The 25,595-nt window shown below is 41.4% G+C and overlaps 1 protein-coding gene and 1 long non-coding RNA gene across 2 annotated transcripts in view; one reads left to right on the top strand and one right to left on the bottom strand.

Annotated features, from left to right (window-relative positions):
* Window positions 1-25,595, top strand: part of NAPB (NSF attachment protein beta) — a 47,824-nt gene that overhangs the window by 5,614 nt on the left and 16,615 nt on the right. The window contains exons 2-7 of the mRNA XM_008995849.5: window positions 8,650-8,729; window positions 13,884-14,000; window positions 16,171-16,217; window positions 16,355-16,432; window positions 24,925-24,980; window positions 25,156-25,240. Coding sequence (XP_008994097.1) covers window positions 8,650-8,729; window positions 13,884-14,000; window positions 16,171-16,217; window positions 16,355-16,432; window positions 24,925-24,980; window positions 25,156-25,240 — 463 coding nt within the window. The remainder of the gene's footprint in view (window positions 1-8,649; window positions 8,730-13,883; window positions 14,001-16,170; window positions 16,218-16,354; window positions 16,433-24,924; window positions 24,981-25,155; window positions 25,241-25,595) is intronic.
* On the bottom strand, window positions 15,662-17,834 carry LOC144582465 (uncharacterized). The gene is made up of 2 exons (XR_013535148.1): window positions 17,530-17,834; window positions 15,662-16,576 (listed from the first exon to the last, which is right to left on the bottom strand). It is a non-coding gene; the product is annotated as an uncharacterized LOC144582465 (long non-coding RNA).

Raw genomic sequence — 25,595 nt, 5'->3', positions numbered from 1 at the left:
TATACCAGATTAATACTGCGTTCCAGAGTAGAGAGTAATGACATGTGGAGAAAGAACCAGCAGTCACAGCCAACCTGCAGTAACGGGTCAAGTGAGCGAGAGAAGCCTTTGGGAGAAGTCAGGGTTATTCACTGTTGTGACAGCTCTAACAAGAGCTGCTTGGTTTGTTTGGTATACTTTCGACTTTCTCTTTATTTTAAGCCTTTCAGAATAGGGATTTTAGTTGTGTTTCTTGTATTGAGCATAAAGTTGGGTTTTGTTTTGTGAGCAGATCTGAAAGTGACCTGTATATGAGTGGTTCTTAACTGTCATTTTCTGTCATACATAAAATTCATTCATAAAAACTGTCATACGTAAGGTTCGCTATTATATTTATTATGTTTTCATTCTTTTTGTCTTCATGTCATCTCTTTTCTCTTTTTATTTAGGAAGGTTCGTAATTTTGTTCTGGTTACCTTTATGCTATAAATGTTTTTAAATATCCTCAGCTTCTTTCCTTTATGTAGGCGCCTATTATTTTGTTCACTCCGGAAAACTCCTATTACGCGTATGCCTCTCAGTGGGCATGTTCTACATCTCTTTTCTCTAATGCGCCTGTTTTTAAAAAGAAACTGTACTTTGTCAGACAGAAATGCTTCCCTATTACCTTTCTGCACTTGTCGCTGCATTTTGCCGTAGACTGCAACACAACACCGTCTGTCATTTCAGCTGTGTTTTCCTAGTCCTCTCTTAGTTATCCCTCGGGTCGTGGCTTACACTGGGGGTGCTTGACGGGTGGCATGGCTGTATAATCCTTGGCTCACACTTTTTTCCCCCTTGAGTTTCTGGTAAAGCATTGTTCCACTGTTACTTTGCTCTGTATATTGCTGTTGAAGTCTTAGCCTGATTTTCTTAGTTTTGTAAATAACTTTCCCTTTTTTATGTGGAAGCCCAGAAATATTCTTTATTTATAACATCTAGTCATCTTACTAGGATATGTTTCATAGTAGACTATTCTGGGTTAGTTTTCCAAGTACATATAGGCCTGCTCAGTATTTAGATTTATGCCTTTTGTTTCCAGAAAATTTTCTGATATTCTGAAAATGTTTTTTTTTTCCCCCTCCCTTTTTCAGGGACTCTCATTCCATGGATATTGGCTTTTTGCCCATCCTCTGTCACTTTTACTTATATCCCTTTCATTTTCTCTTGACTGTTTCCGTAGTTTTCCTTATTGTCAGTAGAACCTGCTCTCCCCGTAGTTATGCTGTAACAAAGGTTTTATTTCTGAGATCAGTTTGACTTTTTATTTCTGTTCTTCTAGAACTTGAAACAAGAGTTCATCATCTTTTTTGTGTGTATTTCCGTGATGAGCTTTTAGATTTCTAGCTTATGGTGTACTTTCATATTGGTTTAATTTTATTTCAGTCATATGGGATTGTTTTCCTCTGTCTTGTGATTGTTTTAGGGAACATATTTTAATTCTTGTTTTTTTTTTAAACATTTTAATTTTTGTTTTTTAGGATGATTCATTTTTATTTTAATATTGTTTCTTTTTATTTCAACTTTTACTTTAGATTCGGGGGGTACATGTGCAGGTTTGTTAACTGGGTATGTTGTGTGATACTGAGGTTTAGGGTACACATGATCCTGTCACCCAGGTATTGAGCCTAGTACCCAGTAGTTTTTCAACTGTTTCCCCCCAACCCCCTTCCAGAGTCCCTGTGCCTACTGTTGCCATCTTTATGCCCATGGGTAGCCAGTGTTTAGCTGCCACTTATAAGTGAAAACGTGCAGTATTTGGTTTTCTATTCCTGCATTGATTCATTTAAGATCTTTTTTCTTATATAGTAGCTTCATATGGATGCTGTTTCTCCTTTCCGTTTAGTGTAGGGAGTCAGAGTTTCTTGGACACACAATAGCACGTGTTTCTGTGACAGAAGATGAGGGGTTTGTGTGACTTCACAGGTTTCTGAGTTTAAATGCTGTCTGTGTAGGTACAGTTCAATGTGGTTTCTTTAATGAATGGTGCTCTGGAGGGGTATGTAGAGGGTTGGCGTGACTTCTAGTTCTGTGATACTCTTTTGTTTCAAGAATTTATTTCCATCACTTACCTTCTTTCCCTTCACTGCCAAGCCTGCATAGAAGCTTCCTACCTTCTAAGTTGCCTTCTCCCAGAAGCACTGTCTTCTGGAAATTGCCACTTCTGGCAAAGCCCCTCCATTCAGTTCTCAACTGCAGTGCTCTAACCTGCCAGGTCTTCCACCTGGTCTGGGGTGTTTGCCCACCTTGGTAGGCTACTTCCTTGCTGAGAGTTCTTCCCTCAACAGCCATTTCCAGATTAAACTCCCCTCTCCTGTCCACAGGCTCCCTTCTGACTTGGCAGCAGAGGCAAGGTTGCCGACTCTGCTAGTTTTGGATTTTGTATTTACCCAAATATGTTTAATGGAGGACTGCTGAATTATGCCTCCTTTTGCTATGGGCATGGATTATGAGTGGTTGTGTTTGCTCTTTATTGATCTGTATGGTTTTTGGAGGATGTGTGGATAAATTTATCTTTAAGCTGCCACCATCGTCTTTGGGAATCACTTATCTCATCAGTATTTTCTAAAGATGGAAACTCAGCCTAAAGATTCAATTACGTCAAGATTGAAATTCAATTTAAAAACTGCTTTTGGCAAATCAGGTTGTGTGTAACAGTCATATTAGTCTAGCAGTTACCATTCTCTTTCTTAAGTATTGAAATATCTTTGTTTTATTTTATTAATAGGTCCAGTTTATACCTATTTCTTCTCTATAAAGATGGCTCCTCCCCATATAAAGTTGAGGCATTAGAAAACTATTGTCAAAATGAAGTCTAGTGTTCTTTGGTATACTAATTGTCATAAGCTTTATTTCAGGAAATTGTGCTTAAATACATATACTTTGGTAGCAGTTCTTAAATGTCACTGATTATTTTCTGTTTGAGAAGGTATGATTTTTGTCCTTAAACAGAAGTGAAGTGAAAAGTTATTAGAAAATTGACACATCATGTTGCACATATCGATGGGTACAATTTGATTTTTTTATATATGTCTGTGTTGTGTAATGACCAAATAAGGATAGTTAGCCTACTCATCACCTCTTGCATTTATCATGTCTGTGTTGAGAACATGCAAACATCTCTCCTCTGCTGGTTTTGTGTCTTCCTGCAGTCTCTGCCTCTCCCCCACTGAAGAAATCTCTACTTCTGCATCACATAAAAGATTTGTACTGTTTTAAAATTTATTAAGCCCTGAAATAAAGTAACCTTGGAAGGGTTAAGTTTATCTTGGAAGTTTTTAGAACCTGGGAAGATTCCGGAAACGAAGCATCAGGTGGAAATAGACTGTTTCTAGAGCCTGTTCTATATGGCAGAGGCCCTTTTTATATAGACAGATTTTGAATTTTTTCTCTCTTCTGGATACTTTCTACCTTTGCTTATTATTTTGAGGGATACCTGAGAAACCTGAAAAAATTAATGTGGACAGTTTCTTCCATCCAGACACTAAGCAGGCAGCCTCGTTATCGTGGCCTGTGTGCTGGGCTCTGTGCTGCTTCCTCTCCCGAGAGCCTTAGTCTAGTGGGAAAGGAGATACTGCAGGTAAATAATGAGAAGAGGGAGCGTTCCTGCTTAGCTGGGTTCCCCTTAGCCCCCTGAGCAAGTCCCTTTTCAGTTTTTTGAGGTGGCTTGACACACCCCTTCATGGCATCCTGATGTTAGAGCTGAATTTTGCCTCTGAGTCTGCGTGCTTATCTTTATAGTATTGTCACTGTTACTTTTTGTGGTATTTCTACCCTAATATCTTGTGATTTTAGAGGCAACTTTATTTCTGCCTCAGGAGTTGTCACCTTTTCCCATCAGATATGTCTCAGGATGTCTGTCATTAGTTCTTAGAATTCTACGATGTCTCCCTCCTCCCACCCACAGTTTGGAAATAGTACGGACTATAGTTGTCAGAGTTTCACAGTGCTCTGAAATGGTTGTTATTCAGGGCGGGGGAAAATCTAGATTGTAGTTATTTGAAGATGAGTTGGTTTTCATGGCTTTGCTGTTCCCTGGCTCCTGGTGGGACATTTGTGGCTTTGACCATGTTTCTTTGGGGGAACATGGGAGTGGATAGGCTTCTTCTCAGACCCTTCTCGCCGTGAAGCTGGATCTTCTTTCTTCAATGTTGTGACCTCTTTGTGGGCGAGAAGTTTCTTTCCTAGTGTTTTCTGGAATGCGTGGATCTCAGTAAAGATTTCCTGAATAATTATGGTCGAGAAGAAGAGAGTCTGCCTTGCCTCTGGAATGCAGGGTAGGTGGTTCAGCTGGGTCAGCCAGGTGGCAGTGGTTTTCGTGCTAGCTAGGCAGTTTCTTTCATGGTGACGAAAGTGTTTTCTTCTTCCAAATCAGATTCCTGTAATAAAAAAAAATAGTATATTTAATTCAGTTTAGCTTCTTCATATCAACTGAGTGCCATGTACTCAGGTTGCTGTGTAATGTGGATTCCTCACAAAATACTGTTTCCAGGGATCTTCTGCTTCACTGTGGGGCCTCTGGATGACAGTTGAGTTACTTTGAATTAAATTCTGAAAACTTGTCAATAAAATTTGTAAAAATTAACCTTCATATAATATAAGCATCTGGGATACTTTCAAAAGTATATTTTTTTCATGAAGTTTCAAGGTTATGGTCGGTTTATGACAAGTAAGTTTTTAAAGTGAGACTACCTCTGGAGATTCTGTTTCAGGAGAGATGAGACTCTTACAGTTTAGCAAGGTTCAAAGATCACTGAACTTGAAGTCAAGTATTGGGTACACTGCTGACCTTGGCTGGGCAGCCTTGGATAAGCCATTGACCTCTAGATACCGTTTTCTAGTCTGTAAAATGGAGATAGCGTCTTTCATGGTTGTAATAACATATATGGGAATATCTAGCATAAAACCTAGAATAATGTAGGAGCTCTGTGAATTCTAGCTCTATCTGTCTCTGAAAATAAGTGGATAAAGTACATTTTAATTAAGCTAGTTTTATTTAGAAACCGTTAATAAGAATGATTGCACTGTAATTACAGTTCGAGATTCCCAGTACTCTGTAGAAAAACAAGACCCAGAAAGTAGCAAGACTTTGTTTCAACGGAGGTATGGCTAAGTTTGAGAATGTTTTCATGTCAGGATTTTCCATTTAGGGAACTTATTAGCTATTTTTTTATAATGCGTGGATTTGAAGTGGAGAGAAAGAGACATGACGGTGTGAGAGAGAGCTTTAGCTTATTCTGACACTTGATTTTTGGTATGGCTTGTTGCCATTTCCATCTTTCACTGTGTATCGTAGTCCCCAAAGGTTTTTGTTTGTTTTTTGATCTGCGTGTGTGTGTGTTGGGGAGGAAGCTTATTGAGATTTAATACACATACCATACAATTCACCCATTTAAAATACACAATGCAGAGGTTTTAGCATATTCACAGGGCTGTGCAACCACAGCAGTTTTAGATCATCTTCATCAACCCAAAAAGAAACGCTGTACCGTGTAGCTGTCATTTCCCTCACCTCCACGTTTTTCTCCAGCACTCGCACCTCTAAGTGTCTTTGCCTGCTTTGTGGTGCTGTAACACAGTACCTTGGCCTGGTAATTTATACAGAACAGAAATGTACTTCTCACAGCTTTGGAGGCTAGAAAGTCTAAGACCAAAGCACCAGTGTCTGGTATCTGGTGAGGGTCTACTTGCCTTGTCTTCACATGGTGGAAGAGAGAACCAGAGGGAATGGAAGTCCCTTTCACAAGCTCTTCTATTAGGGGCCGTAGTAGATTCATGGGAGCAGAGCACTCATGACCTAAACACCTCCCGGTAGGCCCTACCTCCCAACACTGTTGCATTGGGGATTACATTTTAACTCAGTTTTGGAGGGGACGAAAACATTCAGACCATAGCACTATCAACCACTAGCCTGTTTTCTGTCTCTAAAAATTTGCCTACTGTAGACCTGTCATATAAACAGTATCTCATTGTGGCTTCTCAGCTGCAGTGTAGCAAGTGTTGCTACTTCATTTATTTTTGTTGTCTGTTAATATTCCATTGTATGTGTATACCACATTTTATTTATTTATCTGTTAACCAGCTGATGGACTTTTGGGTTGTTGTTTGTACTCTTTAGCTTTTTTTTTTTTTTGAGACAGAGTCTTGCTCTGTTGCCCAGGCTGGAGTGCAGTGGCACTATCTCGGCTCACTGCAACCTCCGCCTCCTGAGTTAAAGTGATTCTCCTGCCTCAGCCTCCCAAGTAGCTGGGACTACAGGTGCCTGCCACCATGCCCAGCTAATTTTTGTGTTTTTAGTAGAGATGGGATTTTGCCAAGTTGGCCAGGCTGGTCTTGAATTCCTGCCCTCAAAATATTGGGATTACAGACTTGAGCCACTGCGTCTGGCCCACTTTTTAGCTATGATAATTACTGCTTTTATGAACATTTGTATACAAGTTTTTGTGTGGAGATGTGTTTTCTTTTTTTTTTTTTTTTTGAGACGAAGTCTCAATCTGTCGCCTAGAGTGCACTGGTGTGATCTCAGATTACTGCAGCCTCAGTCCCCCCACCCCAAGTAGCTGGGACTACTGGGACTTCAGGCATGCACCACCATGCCTGGCTAATTTTTTTGTATTTTTAGTGGAGGTGGGGTTTTGCTATGTTGTCCGGGCTGATCTCAGACTCCTGACTTCAGGTGATCCGCCTGCCTCAGCCTCCCAAAGTGCTAGGGTTACAGGCGTGAGCCTCCTCGCCCTGCCAGGATGTGTTTTCGTTTCTCTTGGGTGTGTACCTAGGAATGGAATTGCCAGGTTATATGGTAACTTTAGGTTTAACCTTTTTGGCAACTGGCAACCCATTTTCCAAACTGACTTTCCTCTGTATTCCTGCCGGTCATATATAAGGTTTCTCCACATCCTCCCTGACTCTTGTTATCGTCTGTCTTTTGACAGACAGTAGCCTGTCCTAGCCATCCTAGCATGAGCTATGCGATATCACATATGTGGTTTTGATTTGCATTTATTCCAGATACACGTTCCTTACGAGACATATGATGTAATATTGCCAGAGGTTTTTATGCCTTCCATACATGGATCTGGTTATGATAACCATTCTGTTCGAGTACCTACTCTGAGTGAAGCTCTGCAGTGGCAGCTATATGTGGATTATTCTTTTGATCCTCATAATAACTCCTAGGTATATATATTCAGTTTACAGATGCCAAAACTGAGGTGTGAAGGAGTCAGAGAACTAGTCCAGGGCCAAACTGTTATTGCCTAAGGTCTGAGTCACACCTGAGCCTTGCTGTGTGCCTAGCCTCTGGTCTGTAGTAGGATTTGTGTTGACACAGAGCAGCAAGCTCCTCTCCTGGAGCTTGGAGCTTATTGGAGTTCCTGGCACATGTGTGTGCACTGTTTCATGTACGTGTGTTCATACCAGGCCAGCATGCAGTGTCAGCCTTGACCTCTCCTGTCTGTGAGTCCTGTGTCCGTACCCCACAGAGTTCCTTGTTATGTGTACTGTACAGAGTTTACTGCATCTCAGTTTTCCACTGGATATTTTATGATTACATATAGACAAGATAGATAAACATCTTTCATGGTGGGGCCTTAGCATAGTAAAAGCAAAGTAGAATTAGAAAACTCTGGGAGGATTATGGAGGATAATTTTGACTTTTGTGTGAGAAGAAATTTCCAAGTAGCTTGAAGCCGTCCCTCAGTGGAATCAGTTGGTTGGTGAAGAACTTCCCAGAACTGAGCCCTTTTCTCAGGGTGTTGTCAAATGCATTTCTGTACCGGGCTGGGCCCCGAGGCCTCTTCCATGTGGTGGAACTATTGCCCTTACCAGAGCTGACATAATACAGCTGTAGAACAGCATGCCGCCTTCTCATACCATGTGGCTTCTGAATAAACATAGTGCTGAACTCTTGGGAGATAACAGGGTAAAGATGTCTTTATCCTTCAAAATTTATCTCCTTTGAAAAACATACTTTTAACTACTCAGACTGGTATAAAACTTCCAGCTTTAATAGATGGGAAGGACTCTGATCAAAGACGTAATCAGGATAACATCTTTAGTCTGTAACCCCTCTGGTTCTGGGGTCAGCCATATCTGAGTTCGAGTCTTTTTTTTTTTCTTTTAGTTATAGTTTCACTCTTGTTGCCCAGGTTGGAGTGCAATGGTGCAGTCTCTGCTCACTGCAACCTCTGCCTCCCAGGTTCAAGTGATTCTCCTGCCTCAGCCTCCTGAGTAGCTGGGACTACAGGCTCATGCCACCACGCCCAGCTAGCTTTTGTATTTGTAGTAGAGAATGGGGTTTCATCACCCCCTGACCTTGGGTGATCCACCCACCTTTGCCTCCCAAAGTTCTGAGATTACAGGCATGAGCCACCACCCCAGGCCCTGTGTTTGTCTTAATTCTGAACTATCCTTTCTGTGATACCTTGGGCTCGTTACTTTACCACTTAACACCCCAGTTTCCTCATCTGGAAAATAAGGATAGTAAAAGTATCTCCTTTAAACAGAGGTTAAGATTCTGTAATGCTGTGTGACACATAACGGGTAGGTACTAAATGTTTATCATTTGCGGGAGGGAGGATTAGAGATGTGGATGGTCATTAAAATGTAACCTAATTTTTAAATTTTTCTCAGAGGAAACACAAGAATAGAAGAGGCTTGTGAAATGTATACCAGAGCTGCAAATATGTTCAAGATGGCTAAAAATTGGAGTGGTACGTACAAAGTTTTTGTTTGTTTTTTAGGCAAATGGTTTAAAAACACTTTGAGGGAAGAAATGACTGTTTTCACCTTAAAGAGCAAGACTGTTGGCCACAGAGACAGGCCTCAGTGCTGAATGACTGGTGTGGCTGCTGCTGACATGGAGACTGAAGGAGTGTGTCCACGTGAAGGAGGCTTGAGAGTCTGGCTTAAGTACAGTCACAGGGACAGTGTCTGTCTTAGTTCCATGCGCTTCTTAATATAGTAGGCATGTGGTAACTAAAAATAGTTAAAAATTACTTAGACTTAGAGTAATCTTTGCTTCTTACTAATATGCTCAAATAAATACAGCGCTATAGGGAATGCAAGTTGGAATAAAAGTCATTAAAACTAGTGAGATAAAGAGAAATGCCTGGTTTTCTTTACCTGAACATTGGTTCAGAATGACCATTCCCTGCTCTTCGATAACTGATTATAATTCCACTGAGAACTATGGCAGTTGGGGGTCAGAGTGGGGGGTTAGAGTGAGGTTAAAATCATCAACCTCAACAGACTCATGGTTATTTTTTAAAGTAAGCTTTCTACCTGGTGAGTCCGGGCATAATAAAATTCACAGGATGTTTATTGTCATTGGTCTGAGAAGGGATGGCTCTCTCAGAGAAATCATCTCCCTTCAGCAAAAGAGATCTTTCATGGCTCAGTAATGGTCTATTTCTATAGTGAAATGGAGACCACCTTTGACCAGAGCAGGGGATGTAGGTGTAGAATTCTGCTCACAGCTGCTGTGGGAATGGAAGTGGGACTCTTGCCCTCTACAAGCTGTTTCAAGGCAGACACTTTAAAATCATTTCAAAGGAGAAAATGCATTTGAGTTAGATGAATCTAAAAGATCTCTTCTGACTTTAAAGATCTTAATAAGAAGTTCAGTTTTAGCTAAGGCTTTAGTATAAAGGGATATGCTATTTTTCAAACATACTTAGGCCTGAATTGTATCTTTAAAATGGAGGAGAAAATGGTTTGTTTCACATTCCAACTTGGGTTTTGTTCAGGTCTTGTAATCATAAGCAGAAAGTGATCTTACCTGAAGAGACTACTTATTTATTTATTTATGTATTTATTTTGACGCAGAGTCTCACTCTGTAGCCCAAACTGGAGTACAGTGGTGCGATTTGGACTCACTGCAACCTCCGCCTCTGGGTTCAAGCGATTTTTGTGCCTCAGCCTCCCGAGTAGCTGGAGCTACAGGTGTGCGCCACCATGCCCAGCTAATTTTTTATGTTTTAGTAGAGATGGGGTTTCACCATGTTGCCCAGGGTGATTTTGAACTCTTGAGCTCAGGCGATCCGCCCACCTCAGCCTCCCAAAGTTCTGGGATTACAGATATGAGCCACCATGCCCAGTGGAGACCGCTAATTACTTAGTGTATTTGGTGATCAGATATTCTAACCTTTGGAAAATTCCACTTCAGAGAGGCCACTGATCACGTATGTAACTACAGAGGCTTTGTGTGTAGAAACCCCCCGCCCCCCATCATCTGTTACCTGGGGTGATGCTCTAGCCTCCTCACATTGCCATATTTCTGCACTTTTCCAGTCTGTTTCCATTTATGCCTGAGGTTGCAATTTTTTGAATTTTGGAAATCAGACCTTGGCAATGATCTTGAGCAGTAGGGTAGGATATGAATAACTCCCACATGCTTAGCGTTCCAATAATGGAACACTAGGCATAAATGTGTTAATGAAGTAACATAACACAAGTAAGGTCATATCATTCTAAATAACAGCTGACATCCCTATAGCGGCTCTCAAAGACTATCACCTTCCTTGTACACCCAGCTCCCACCTCAGAGCCTTTGCATGCACTGTTCCCTCTGTCTCCCTACTCTTCCCCCAAACAGAATGTTGCTGGGTCCCTGCCTCCTTTAGTTCCCTCTTCACATGCCATCTTCTTGTTGAGGTCTTCTCTGGCCACCCTTTTAAAAATTAACAATCTCCTTCCTGGAAACACTTTTTTTTTTTCCTCAAACACTCTTATCACCATCTAGCAAAAATAAATTACATAATGTTTTATTCATTTATATTTACATGTTTTTATTATATGGTGATTCTCATTAAAATGTAAACTTTGGAAGGCTAGGATGTTTGTTTCATCTCTGCTGTATCTCTAGGACCTAAATTATTACCTGCAAAGTCATAGGCACTCAGTATATTTGTTGAGTGAATGAGTATTAGACTCTTTGAAGTTCTATCCATATTGCATTGGTGATGATTTAACAGCATTGCATCTCTTTGTAGTTTTAAAGTTCTTTTATAATGATTAAGCTAATTTGTTTGATACTCAGCTTTTGAGAGATCATCATGACAGGTATTATACCAGTTTTGCGGGGCAAATTTAGCCTAAGTTGTGTGGCTTCCCAGAGGCCATTTAATTTAATTTATGCTGCTTTAAAGACACTTCAAGTTTAGAAACTCCAAGCTAGCATTTGCTATCAGCGATTGGAATGAGTACTCAGAGTGACAAAGTAAGCCAGCAACTTTTTTTGGAATGTGGGAACGTGAAAATGTAAAATTAAAGCCCTTACTGTTATCTGAAGAAATGGAGGGAGCCCAGAAGAGCCTAGGTATTGTGGTATTATTGAGCAAGAATAGGATGGACCATGACTGATTCTGGGTCAAGAAACACAGACAAGGTGCCAAAAATGAAATGCCAGCAGGAGAATAAGGATGTAGGTTATAAAAAACTGATGGCATTTAAATATGCCAAACCACAGATACGACCTAAGGCTAGCTTTGCATATAATAATGAACGTGGCCGCTGTGTAGAATGTGAGTCAGGCCCCTCTGTTAGCACTTTACATGCCAAGTCCAAGCTATTGCTACATTCTTCCGACGCAGAGCCCATCAAAGCTCCCACTTAGGAAGTATGTTCCTGAGCTGCCACTTCATCGTTAAGTGCTGCCCCTAGTACCCCAGGTGCCTGCCCAGTGCCCTGGCAGTGGCCTTTGCCCCTCCTGGATGCCCCCAAGCCTCTCATGATTCACCAGGGGCCAGCAGAGCTTTAGTTCCAGCTCTAGCCCTGTGGCCGGCATCTCCTCTAGATTGTTCAGTGCCTTGGTTTCTTCCTACTGCTATAACAAAATACCTTAGACAGGGTAATTTATAAAGAGAATAAATGTATTGTTTAGAGTTCTGGAGGCTGGGTAGTTTAAGATCAAAGTGCCAGCAGATTCTGTGTTTGGTGAGGACTGCTCTCAGCTTCCACGAAGGCGCCTTCTTGCTGTGTGGAAGGGGCAAGGCAGCTCTCTTCCACCTCTTTTATAAGGGCACTCATCCCATTTGTGAGGGTGGAGCTCTCATGACTTCCTCACTTCTCCAAAGACCCATCTCTTCATACTGTCTAATTGGATATCAGGCTCCGGTAATACACATTTTGGCGGGATGCCACCATACAGATCATAGCAGTACCCATGTCATGCTGGCGGTTACATATATTTCACAGTTGCCTTGGGTATTCTGTTGATCAGAAACTGAGGTACAGAGCAAGAACCTGGGCAGGTCGGCTCCAGAGTTCGTACTGTCCCTTTGCCCTCAGGTTCAGAAACCCATGTGAGAATTAAGCATGTTCTCTGGGGAGAGCGAGTGGGACAAGAGATGCAACTGAAGCTTTAGCAGAATTGGCTGTTTATGGCCCGGTGCGGTGGCTCACACCTGTAATCCCAGCACTTTGGGAGGCCAAGGCTGGAGGATCACTTGAGCCCAGAAGTTCAAGAGCAGCCTGGACAACATAGTGAGAGTCCATCTCTACAAAAAAAATTAAAAATAAAAAATAGCCAGATGTGGTGGCACATGCTTGTGGTCCCAGCTACTTCGGAGGCTGAGGCAGAAGGATCTCTTGATCCTAGGAAGTGGAGGTTGTAGCGAGCTGTGATCCTGCCACTGCACTGCAGCCTGGGTGACAGTGAGACCCTGTCTCAAAAAAAAGAATTGGACTTTTTTTCTCACAAAGAAATTTAAATCACAAAACAAAGGTTTAATATCAGCAGTGAGTACTGCTTTATGATTAATTTTTTTAGAAATCTAAAGGCTTTGTGATATTCTTAACCATGCTTTTCCTGGTAGAGCAGATTCTTTCTTCTCCATTTCTACTGTACTGACTTCCCCAGTGTGACTCATTTTTCGGAGGCACTCCTCCATGTTGCTTTCTCTGAACTCAGGAATTTATGCATGTTGATGTTTAAACCCTCTTGGAAGTGGCCTGATGCAGCTTCAGCCTTGATTTCCACTGCCCTCCTCCAGTCAGGACAGGCTTGTCAGCGGCCTCCACTTTCATCCCTTTCTTACCTTCAAGCATTTCTTCTGTGTTCATGTGATTCCTCTGCCAGTGATTCCCTCCTTCTTTCTTTTTCAGCACTCCAGAACCCATGGTCCCTGATTCAAAATCTTTTCTGAAAACGATTAGTTAATGTACCTTATACATTGTGCCATGTCCCCAGTTGGAGACTTGGCCAGTATCCCACAACCAGATCCATCGGTGATTCTGCAGGGAAATGTATAAATTCTCATGTTAAATGGGGTAAAATAGATTAAACCTCTTATAAATTTCAGTCAGATTTTACTATAAACTAAAGAAAAAATTTGGGATTTTTAGACTTTTGGATCTCAAAATTGTGGGCCTGATTTTGGCTCTTTAGGAAGCTGACTTTATCCATCAAGCCATTATTAGCAGTTTCTTTCATGCTGACAGCTAAGTCCAGTAGACACTAAGAAAAGTGAACAAATAATCCTTGAGCTCACTGTTCTATCTTTCTTTAATCATTTGTGGCTTGAAGCCCTTGGTTAGTGTTGATTGTATGTTTGTGGAATCAAATGGAGTAGCCTAAGACTTGGCTATTGGTATTGAATGGCCAGACCAGGGAATGGTGGCCTAGTGCCCAGGGTCACTTGGAAAGTTTGCTGGGGCAGAGGTGGAGAAGCTTTCATTGCTGTCTGACTTGATTCTGGTTATTTTGATATTTGCTTAAGATGCACTGGGCCACAGTGATTTTTGCTTCTGATTGGAATGCTGCTTCAGTGGAATATAACTTTTCTAGGGAGGCCCAGTACTTAGAGCATGGGCTGCTCCGTGGGGGGATTTGTTCCTCTGTATTTTAATTGTAGTGTCTTCTTCAGCTGCAGGAAACGCATTTTGTCAGGCAGCCAAGCTCCACATGCAGCTTCAGAGCAAACATGACTCCGCAACCAGCTTTGTGGACGCTGGAAATGCTTACAAAAAGGCGGATCCCCAAGGTAAGCCAGCTAAGCGCATAGCGTGTCTGTCTCTGTGTATAACTAACCAGTCAGTGCTTCCCTCAACGTTAAGGTCAGTGTTGGTGTCCATTCGAGTCCTGGTAAAAAGGAATTTTTGTGTTTTCGAATAATGGAGACATTTTGATAACCTTAGGGATGTCTTTTAATCATTTAGGAGTTTTTATGAGGAGAAAATATGTTAAATTTATACTGGCTGTTTAGTTCATAGCGTCATTTAATTAAACTCCATTTATACTGCATTTTAGATAATTTTTGGAAATTACCTTTACTTTTACCTAAGACTTCTTATATTTTAATTTTGTGATAACGTATATTGATCATGAAAAAAAACTCTTATGTTCCCGTTCTCCTAAACACTGAATGAGTTTCCAGATCCAGTCAAGGGGAGTTGCAATAGCCAATCACTAAAAACGTCTTCTTCATGTGGTATCCCTTTGGTTTTTTAAGATGTGTTTTTCAAAGTATTGTTTTGAGGAAAGAATGCAGTTGGATATTTAATGTGGTAAAATTTTGCAGAGGTTATTTCTTTTTAGTTAGAAGAGTGTAATTAAAGGTGTTAATTAAAAGTATTAATTTCTTCTCTTCTATACATGTGCACAGAGGGAACTTTTGAATTTTTCCATTTTTCTTTTAGCAGTCCATTTTGTTTAACACACAAATCCCAAATTTTGAGAATAAATATGTCATAAAGAAATAGGGTATCTTCAAGACCTTTTGTATAAAGATTAATCAGAGTTTATTTCCCAAAGTGAAAAACTGGACACAGGTTAAATGAGCTGTTAGAGTGGTAAAATTATGATGTATCAGTACTTTTGAATATGGTGCAGGCATTAAAATCTCTGGTTTCAGAGACTCTTCAGTGACCTGTTAAATGTTTACATGGCAATTAAAGAAGCACATGAAATGAATGTTGTATAATCTCATTTTCAGAAAAAAGTTTGTACACATAGAAATGTATCTAATAAACACCAAGGAAAAGTACATCTGAGTACTAGCAGTGGATTTGAGTGGGATTATAGATAGGTTATTTTTCTCTTTATATTCTGTATTTTTTTTTTTTTTTATGAGACGGAGTTTTGCTCTTTTTATCCAGGCTGGAGTGCAATGGCGCGATCTCGGCTCACCGCAACCTCCTCCTCCTGGGTTCAGGCAATTCTCCTGCCTCAGCCTCCTGAGTAGCTGGGATTACAGGCACGTGCCACCATGCCCAGCTAATTTTTTGTGTTTTTAGTAGAGACAGGGTTTCACCATGTTGACCAGGATGGTCTCGATCTCTTGACCTCGTGATCCACCTGCCTCGGCCTCCCAAAGTGCTGGGATTACAGGCATGAGCCACCGCGCCTGAACAGTATATTCTGTATTTTTAAAGGTATAACGGATCCACATTTTTTATATAGTTTAGAGGGAAATGGTTTCAATTTTTGTTCATCTGCTTACCTTTCTAATTCCATGGTCAGGCCTTCCTACTTTGCTGACTCGTAAACAAAAAGCAGTAGACTTGGAGCTGTCACTCTACGCCAGCATTATAACATCATCATTTTATGATATTTAGAAAATTAGTGTAATCTATTAGCATTATTCTTTATTAGATTTGTTTTGTTAGTATACTAAAATTTAGCATCTTTGAACATGTTGGCTTTGCCTAAGAGTTGTTCGAATAGGCATTTCAAAGTGCTTTTGCTTTTGGCTGCATGGACAGTATGATCTGTTGAGGCGATCGTTCTTGTGATGTGATGCCATGTTCCAGAATTAGTATATGTGCATGATATTAATGAAGAATATGTTTGCATTTGTATTTTGGCAGATCAAATTTATAAGTGTTGGTGACAACCTCCGTGGTTTTGTTTTCTTTTATAAATACAGTCTTTCACCTGGATGGAGTCCTCACTTTAAGGTTCAAAGTCACTAAGTCACCATTACTCCAGCTACAGTTCCCTAAATTACACTGTAGCTGCTGGGAACGAAGCCATGCTGATGAATCTGAACTTGTGCATGCTTTTTGTTTGCTTCTCACTAACTAACCTGCCCACCCTCCACTCCAAAATTATACCTCATTAACCTTCTAATAACAGCCGAGAAGACAGCCTCACCTGAACGCGCTTTGACTGAATGGATTTTTCATTGTTTTTCTTAAATGCCTACGCTTCAGAGGCTATCAACTGCTTAAATGCCGCCATCGACATTTACACAGACATGGTAAGACGTTGCATTGCTTGAGCGGCTGTGGGGTGGAATCGAGATGGCTTAGGGTTGTATCTTTCTTTTTTACGTTCCCAAACTGGCATTCAGATAGCTAAAATGGGTGTGTGACCCGTTCTTGTTTTTTCCCCTAGGGAAGGTTTACAATTGCAGCCAAGCACCACATTACTATTGCAGAGATCTATGAGACTGAACTTGTAGACATTGAGAAGGTAAGCCGTGAGCACACTTCCTCAGATGTGAAGCAGGCAGATACGTTGACTCCAAGAACTCTCTCCTCCTCAGTTTGAGTGATTGTAGAAGGCCTTGCATGGACACTTTCAGGGTCTAGCTGGCTAAGTAGATGGGCTGTTCTCCTGGGGGGGACATATAAGACATGAGAGCTGGTTAAGATTTACAGAGATCACTCGTTGTTTCCATTCTGATTCATGTCAGACCATTGGCATTGCCAAAAGAACCTTCAGCTGTGTTATTTAGTACCCTAAGGCCCAGTGAGGAAGGCCTAAGAGGTGACCTCTCCACACACTCAGCATCACAGCTTTAAGTGTCATCTGTATGCCAGTGACTCACAAATCTGACTGCAGCCCAGACCTATCTCCAGATGCCAGATTCCTGTATCTACCTGCCTGCTGACCTCTCAACTTTGTCCAGCAGTCATCTCTAACCCAGCAGTCTGAGGCTGGCTTCTCAACTCAGACGCCCTGTCCCCACCCAGTGTTCCCCTCTGCACTACAGGCTTCCTCGCCTTTTCCCTTTCTCTACATCCAACCTTTGAGCGATTTTTGTGGCGCTTTCCTTCCTGCTCCCAAGTCTCAGCATAACTCACCACCTTGTCTCCAGCTCCCGCTTGATTGCTGCAGGATCCTCCGCACTCATCTCCCTGCTTCTACCCCCTGCTCCCCCATCACGGAGTAGCCAGAGTTAGCCTTCTAAGCATTGTATCATATTCTGTTTCTCCGCTGCTCACAGCCTTTCGTTAGTACCCCTTTCACTCAGAGCAGCTGGAGCTATGCAGAGCCTTCATGGCTCCACTGAATTGCTTCCTCCCAGCCCCGCACTCCTCATGGACCTGTGTGGCCTCTCCTCTTTTCTCTTACTCTCCTCCCCTGGCATACCCGGCATAGCTACCCTGGCCTCCTTGCTGCTCTGCACATGTGTCAGATGAGTGCTTCTGCCTCAGGACCTCTGTACCCGTGATTTCCTCTGTCCTCAGAGCTCTTCCCCAGATGTTCATGTGGCTGACTCCTGACATCCTTCAAATCCACTTGGCTAACTTCCCCGTGCCCTTCCATTTTTGCTCATTTATTACCTTTTTCATGAAGTCTATCATGACTCCTATTTAGTTTAGCCTGGCAGGAAGACATGGCAGACCCCACACACCTCACTTAACTTCTTCTCATATTGCTGAGCAGACGTCAACATCCCTGCTCATAGGTTTGCTCATCATCCTTATATTGGTTGTTTCTCTCCCTCCGCTAGAATGGGCACATGTGTCAGCAGAGAGCTTTGTCTCTGCTTTGCTGATGTGTCCCGAGAGCCCAGAACTCTGGGACCTAGTGGAGTCTAAATAGTTGCTAAGTAAACAAATGATACCCCTACCCCCACCATACCAAATGGAGTCTTCTTGGTCTAGGGAAGGGTCTCCTAGGCAGTACTGAAATTGAACTAGCATTGTTAACATTCACTCTTGACTTTATGTGACCTCCACCTTTCGGTTATTCAGCACAAAATTCACTCAGATTTGTTACATAAAATTTATTATTTGACCTCTTTTTTTTTCGTAATTGCCACACTTTTCTGAGGATACTCCGTGATCTTGATCAAATCAGGGACACCCTGTGCATTGACATGTGCATGTGAACCTTCATTTTGAAAGGTTATCTGTGGATCTTGGAGGAAGGTGATGGAGCTGGATCTGAACCTCCTTTGTTCCCTGGTGTGGAGTTGATGATGGGACGGGAGGGAGATGGGTCTGGTGTGGCTGGGGTGTCTATTTATTTAGTAAGGGTGTCTGGGATGGGCACAGGATCTTTATTGAGGTTGAGTGAATCTTGCAGGGGTGAGCACTGTACACAGAGCGTCTTTGCCAGCAGAGGCTCCTGTTCCAGCTTCCTCTTTCACAGCGATCAGAAGGGCACTCTGGGGCAGGAGCCTGCAGTGCTGTCTCATTTTCTGCTGCCCAGGCATGGTCTTCAACACATGGGTCTCTATAAATTTGAGAGCAGATAAAATGAAATGTGACATACTTGTTTTTTTCTCTCAAAAAAAAAAAAAAAAAAGTCCAGGTACAGAGGCTGATGCTGATAATGCCACTGCTTTGGGAGGTCAAGACTGCAGGATTGCTTGAGCATAGGAGTTCAAGACCAGCCTGGGCAACATGACAAATCTCTGTGTCTACTAGAAATACAAAACAACTAGCCAGGAGTGGTGGCACATGCCTGTAGTCCCAGCTACTCGGGAGGCTGAGGTTGGAGGATGTCTTAAGCTCAGGAGGTGGAGGTTGCAGTAAGCCGAGATGGCACTACTGCACTTCAGCCTGGATGACAGAGCGAGACTCCATCTCAAAAAAAAAAAAACCAATTTAAGAATATTACTGAACACACATATGCGTGTGCACACACATGCAGGCACAGGGTTAGGTTGTTATGGTCCCTAATGTTTGAGCTCCTATGTTTAGAAACCTCATTACCTGGCCAAGCATGGTAGCTCACGCCTGTAAACCCAGTATTTGGGAAGGCTGAAGTGGGAGGATTGATTGAGCCTAGGAGTTGAACAACATAGTGAGACATCTTCTTAAAAAAAAAATAAAAAGAAACATTATTACCTTCTCTTCCCTGGTTGGACTCACAATTGTAGTTGGTGGATTGTGAAATTAATGTTTGAAAAATCAGTTACACCCAAGACACCTTATATCTGGCTTGTTACAGATGACTTCTGCTTCAGCTCTACTACCCAGTGTCTCTTGATTTTAGATCATTCACAGATTTTAGCTAGTAGACAACGAAGTGTGTAGTTTCATAACTTCACATGACTTCTTTTTTTTGAGAGAGTATTGTAACCTACCCAGTACAAATAAAAATCTCGTGAAACCTTAAAAATATATATAACATGTTTTGGGAGTTTCTAAAATTTTTTGATGTTTAGGTTCGGGGCTACCGGTGAAGATTTATTATACAGGTAAACTTGTGCCATAGGGGTTTGTCGTACAGATTATTTCATCACCCAGGCATTTTGCTTTTCTGCTCCTTTCCCTCCTCCCACCTTCCGCTCTCAAATAGACCCAGGTGTCTGTTGTTCACGTCTTTGTGTTCAGGTGTTCTCATCATTTAGCTCCCACTTACAAGTGAGAACATGCAATGTTTGGTTTTCTTTTCCTATATTGATTTGCTCAGGATAATAACTTCCAGCTCCATTCCTGTTCCTGCATAAGACATCTTGTTCTTTTTTGACGGCTACACAGTATTCCATGGTGTATATGTACCACATTTTTTTTTTTCAGTTTACCATTGCTGGGCATTTAGGTTGATTCCTTATCTTTGCTATTGCAAATACTGCTGCGGTGAACGTTCATGTGTCTTTATGGTGGAATGATTTATATTACTGTGGCTATATACCCAGTAATGGGATTCCTGGGTTGAATGGTAGTTCTGCTTTTCAGCTCTCTGAGGAATCACCATATGCTTTCCACAATGGTTGAACTAATTTATACTCCAACCAACAGTGTATACGTGTTCTCCACAACCCCACCAGCATTTGTTGTTTTTTGATTTTTTTTTTTTTTTTTTTTGAGGTGGAGTTTCACTCTTGTTGCCCAGGCTGGAGTGCAATGCGTGATCTTGGATCACTGTAACCTCTGCTTCCCAGGCTCAAGCTATTCTCCTGCCTCGGGCTCCCGAGTAGCTGGGATTACAGGCATGCACCACCACACCTGGCTAATTTTGTATTTTTAGTAGAGACAGAGTTTCTCCACGTTGGCAGGCTGATCTCGAATTTCTGACCTCAGGTGATCTGCCCGCCTCAGCCTCCCAAAGTGCTGGGATCACAGGCATGTGCCACCATGCCCAGCCCTTGACTTTTTAATAATAGGCATTCTGACTGGTGTGAGATGCTATCTCATTATAGTTTTGATTTGCATTTCTCTAATGATACTGATGTTTAACAAGTGCTTGTTGGTTGCATATATGTCTTCTTTTGAAAAGTGTCTGTTCGTGTCCTTTGCCCGCTTTTTAATGAAGTTGTTTTTCTCTTGCAAATTTTTAATTTCCTTGTAGATGCTGGATATTAGAGCTTTGTCAGATACATAGTTTGCAAGCATGTCCTTCCATCCTTAAGCTGTCTGTTTACATTGTCGATAGTTTCTTTGCTGTGCAGAAGCTCTTAAGTTCCATGTATCAACATTTGTTTTTGTTGCAATTGTTTTTGGTGTCTTTGTCATGAAATCTGCTTGTTCCAGTGTCCCTAATGGTACTGCCTAGGTTGTCTTCTAAGATTTTTATCATTTTAGGTTTTACGTTTAAGTTTTTAATCAATCTTGAGTCTGTTTTTATATATGGTGTAAGGGAGGGGTCCGGCTTTAATCTTCTGCATATAGCTAGCCAGTTATCCCAGCACCGTTTATTGAATAGGAAGTCTTTGCCATTTCTTGTTTTATCAGCTTTGATAAAGATCAGATAGCTGTACGTGTGTGGCCTTATTTCTGGGCTCTCTATGCTGGTCCATTGGTCTGTGTGTCTGTTGTACCATATTGTTTTGGTTACTGTAGCCCTGTAGTACAGTTTGAAGTGAGGTAACATGATGCCTCTAGCTTTGTTCTTTTTGCTTAGGGATGCTTTGGCCATTCAGGCTATTTTTTTATTTCACATGAACTTTAAAATAGTGTTTTCTAGTTCTGTGAAGAAGATCATTGGTAGTTTAACAGGAATAGCATTTACTATAAATTTCTTTGGGCAGTATGGCCCTATTAATGATACTGATTCTTTCTATCCATGAGCATGGGATGTTTTTCCATTTGCTTGTGTCTTTGATTTCTTTGAGCAGTGTTGTGTAATTCTCATTGTAGAGATCTTTCACCTTCCCACATTACTTCTTTTACTTTAAATCACTAAACCACATAATAAATGGGTCCTCTTTAGATGATTTTTTAAATGATCTAGAGGAAATATAATTCAATTCTGTCTTCATCCTCTGGAGAGCCTTATTTAATACTGTTTGTTACAGCCTAGGATAGGTGTATGTGGCAGATTTATGTCAGGTCTCATCCGGGTGCATTTGTTCTAAAGAATCTACTGAAGACTATTTCACATGCGTAGTGGACTCTTAAGCCTGGAACCTGCATTTGCTTTGTGGCATCACTGGTACAGTCATCAGGGCCCTGTTTCTTCCAGAATTCCACATATCGTGACACTCATTGAGGTGCCCCCAGTGCAAGTGTTGTGACCTCTTTGGCCCTCTACTTAAATAACAGGATAACTAGCTGGTCTTTGTGTCTGGATTTATTGTTATGTGTGCTGTTGTTATGGTGGCTGTGTTCTGCTTTTGATATTTATTATAGTCCTTGGGATTGTCAGATACCTAGGTGGGCTGATTTCTGGTGTGTAAGGATCTGCTCGTAGCTGGTACATTTTACTCCATGTTAAAATTCCAAACGAGATGTGAACATTTAGTGGTAATGTGTGGCTGATCTCTTCTCTGTTAAACCAGTGAATTGTGCTTTTTTTTTTCAAGTACGATCTGTCATAACTTGGGAAAACTGTGGAATTTAGTGATTGGTTTTAATTAGCATTATTAAAAACCAAACTTGAAATTTTTTCTTTCACTATGATAAATGCAGCTGTAGTTTACATCTGTAAAATTCTAATGAGCCAGTGCCATTATTGGCAAAGTGTTAAGTTACACCAGATTATCAACATCTAGCCTTTTCTTTTTTATCTTGAAAGCAGCAGTTACATATGGTTTAACCCAACCCTATTTATTCATTGAGTTCTGGTGCTATAAGAATTAGGAAGATAAGTAGCTATGCTCTGTCTGCCCTGAAAAGAGGTCATGTAATCCAGTACCCTTCGCAGAAAGACTTGGTCAGATTTATCATGACTTACCTAGTTTATTATGATGGGCAGGGATGCTAAGCACTTTAGCGAATGAGGCTAGTTTAAAGGAGGTTATTGATTGGTCATAAATTCACTGGAAAACTTTTATTTCCTGAGCATGCCGCATAATCATGATATTGGCAGTAGTTTAGTAGGCAGCCTTCATTCGGGGTGCACTTGACCTTCGTTCACTTAGCATCTGCTACTGAGCACCCACTTCTGTAATAGCCTTTGTGCGAGGTCGGGGGCTCTGATGATGAGCCAAACAGTCATGGGCCCTGCCCTCACAGAGCTCACATTTTAGTGAGAGGAGACACACCTTCATCAGGTAGTCCCACGTGTATGTACGTGACAGCTCTGACAGGTGCTCCAAAGAAATATTTGCTTCCAGACTATTTCTGTGTGTTACTAAGTATTTGCAGAAAAGAGGACCATAGTGTCCCTTTTCTTTTATAGCTGCATTTAAAAATTCATATTCCGTGAAGGCCAGGCATGATGGTTCATTCCTGTAATTGCAGCATTTGGGAGGCCAAGATGGGAGGAATGCTTGAACCCAGGAGCTTGAGAACAGCCTGGGCAACAATGAAAATACCTCATTTGTATGAAAAATTTAAAAATTAGCTGGGCATGGTGACACATGCCTGTAGTCTCAGCTACTTGGAAAGCTGAGGTGGGAGAATTGCTTGAGCCCAGGAGGTCAAGGCTACAGTGAGCTTTGCTTATGCCACTCCAGCCAGAGCAACAGAATGAGACCTTGTCTCAAAAAAAAGAAAGAAAAACTTTTTATATTAACGCTTTCTATCAGTTACCTTTAATCATAGCACAGTATCCCATTATATTTAAGCACTTAAATTTTTTCCACTTTTTGTCCTAGTCTAAATAATGCTTAAAAATGTGTGTGTTTGGGGAGCATGTTAGTTAGGTTGTGCTAAATGACTGAAATCGTGGATCCAGAATGTAATCATATAAACACAGTCTAAGTGCCTGTTTTTCACAGAACTGTTCAGTGTGAATGTTCTAGGCAGGGGTCCTCTGCAGTCCGGAGAGGCTGATGTTGGCTCTGTCACTTCTAGCCTGTGCCTTCTGGTGGCTCTGCTTCTGCTCTTGGTTATCACCACCATCTGCAGGGAGGTGGGGGCCTGGGGTTTGATGGTCTAAGTCATTTTCTAACACAGTTCCATGGCCTGTTCTGTTTTATTTGTTTTCTTGTCCCTGTGGCTCTCTTCTAACTCCTAGGAACTGTCTTGAAGCCACTGAACTAATGGTCTTGGGCAGGAAGGCAGCACCTTTAATCTGATTTTCGAAGACTGCTAGCTCCCTCATTTGCATTTGCTGGGAAACCTTTGTAATTTAAGCAGTCTGCAGAACCACTACCTGCTTCTGTATGCTTGCACACTAAAAATTGTTTTTACAGTTTTTGATCCTTGAGACAAAAAAGCATTTTGCAACACATAAAAATTAAGTGAAATCAGAACTTTCATTGTTAATATAACTCTATTGGGACACAACCACACTTACTCATTTATCTATTGTCTATAACTGCTTTTATGCTACCACAAGAGAGCTGAGTAGCAACAAAGATTGTCTAGCTCACACACTCTAAACTATTTATTGTCTGACCTATTAGAGAAAAACTTTGCTAGAGCCCTGGTTTCAAGAACTGTTCATACTTACCTCTTGTTATTTGGGGTATAGAAGGTGTTTTTCAATCTTACGAGAGCCTTATTTCTAGACATTGTCTGTTCCGTTTTACAACTGTCTGCAAACCAGCTGATTCTTTCCAGAGTTGAGCTCACAAAACTGTGCTGAAAATAGTGGTACACGCTATCATCTGGCTCCTCCCGGCCAAAGTTTTGCTTAGTTTTGGTGGGCACCTGTTCTTTCTTCTGAGTTGTCACATGCTTGATTTCACTGACTTCCATCACAGCATGACAGGGACTTCTGGCTTTCTGACCTGTGACCTCTGTTTCCTCTCCACTTAATGCCATGTATTTTAGATTGAAGGCGACACCCTTATTCTAGGTGACACATAAGGTATTAGTAGGGGTAGTCTTTGCTGCAAGTCATAGACCTAAAGTGTAATTAGGGCTTCATATTTCTCTAAAATAACAATCCAGCGTGGCTGCTGAGGGTTTGACAGTGGTAGGGACACTGGGATGGGAGGTGCAGTGTCCTTTGTACTTACCTAGGAACCCGCCTGACAGTTCTGCCATTTGGATGTTTAGCTTCCAGTGTCACTCTGGACTTGGTCATTGCCATCCTACCTCATGGGAAGTGGAAAAGGCCTGGAGAAGGATGCAGAGTGAGATATATGGCCCCTTGCCTGTCTGTTTACATTCCACTGGAGAGAACTAGGCACAGGCTGCCCCTTACTGTAGAGGAAGCTGAGGAAATGGTGTAGCTGGGCATATGCCACATGGGGAGTGAGAAACAGAGTTTGATGGCCAGCAAGCATTCTGCTTACATGCTTTCTTGTATTTCCTAAAGAAAGTAGGCTGAGTTGTGAAAAGTTTACTTGTGGAGTAGATTTATTTACAGAAAAAATACCTATGCAAATGTAGTTTTGAAATGCAACTCTCCAAATAAATTGTGTGTGAATAAAATATGTATGTTTTCAGGCTATTGCACATTATGAACAATCTGCTGATTATTACAAAGGAGAGGAATCCAACAGGCAAGTATTGCTTTTCTTAATATAATTTAATAGGTTTTATTATGTGTGATAAAAGATACTTCTTCATACTTTGAGCGTGTGTTTGACTATACCATTGAAGACGTGCTAAGGCCCAGCACACATCTTTTATTTTCCGTTGGCTCGTTCTTCACTCTGCTTTTGTTCTTGATTTCAGCTCAGCAAACAAGTGTCTGCTGAAGGTGGCAGCATATGCCGCCCAGCTCGAGCAGTACCAGAAAGCCATCGAGATCTATGAGCAGGTGAGGATATTGCTGTTTTCTCGGAGAGAAATTTTCTGAGTCATTTGTTAAAACTTTTTATTGAGATGTAATCCACACATCCTGTAATGAGTATAGTTCAGTGGTTTTTAGTCTAGTCATAAGTTATATAACCGTCATTACCACCTAATTCCAGAACATTTTCAGCATCCCCAAAAGAAGGCTAGCAGTCCATTCTCTCCTTCTAGTCCCTGGAAGACACAATCTACTTTCTGACTATATGGATTTGTCTGTTCTGAACATTGAATATATATGAAATCAAATACAAGGTGGCCTTTTGTGACCGCCCTCTTTCACTTAGTGTGTTGCTTTCAGGGTTCATCCATGCTGTAGCAAA

The sequence above is a fragment of the Callithrix jacchus genome, chromosome 5 (genome assembly GCF_049354715.1).
Source record: "Callithrix jacchus isolate 240 chromosome 5, calJac240_pri, whole genome shotgun sequence".
Classification (NCBI taxonomy): domain Eukaryota; kingdom Metazoa; phylum Chordata; class Mammalia; order Primates; family Cebidae; genus Callithrix; species Callithrix jacchus.
This window is presented reverse-complemented; position numbering and strand designations above follow the sequence as displayed.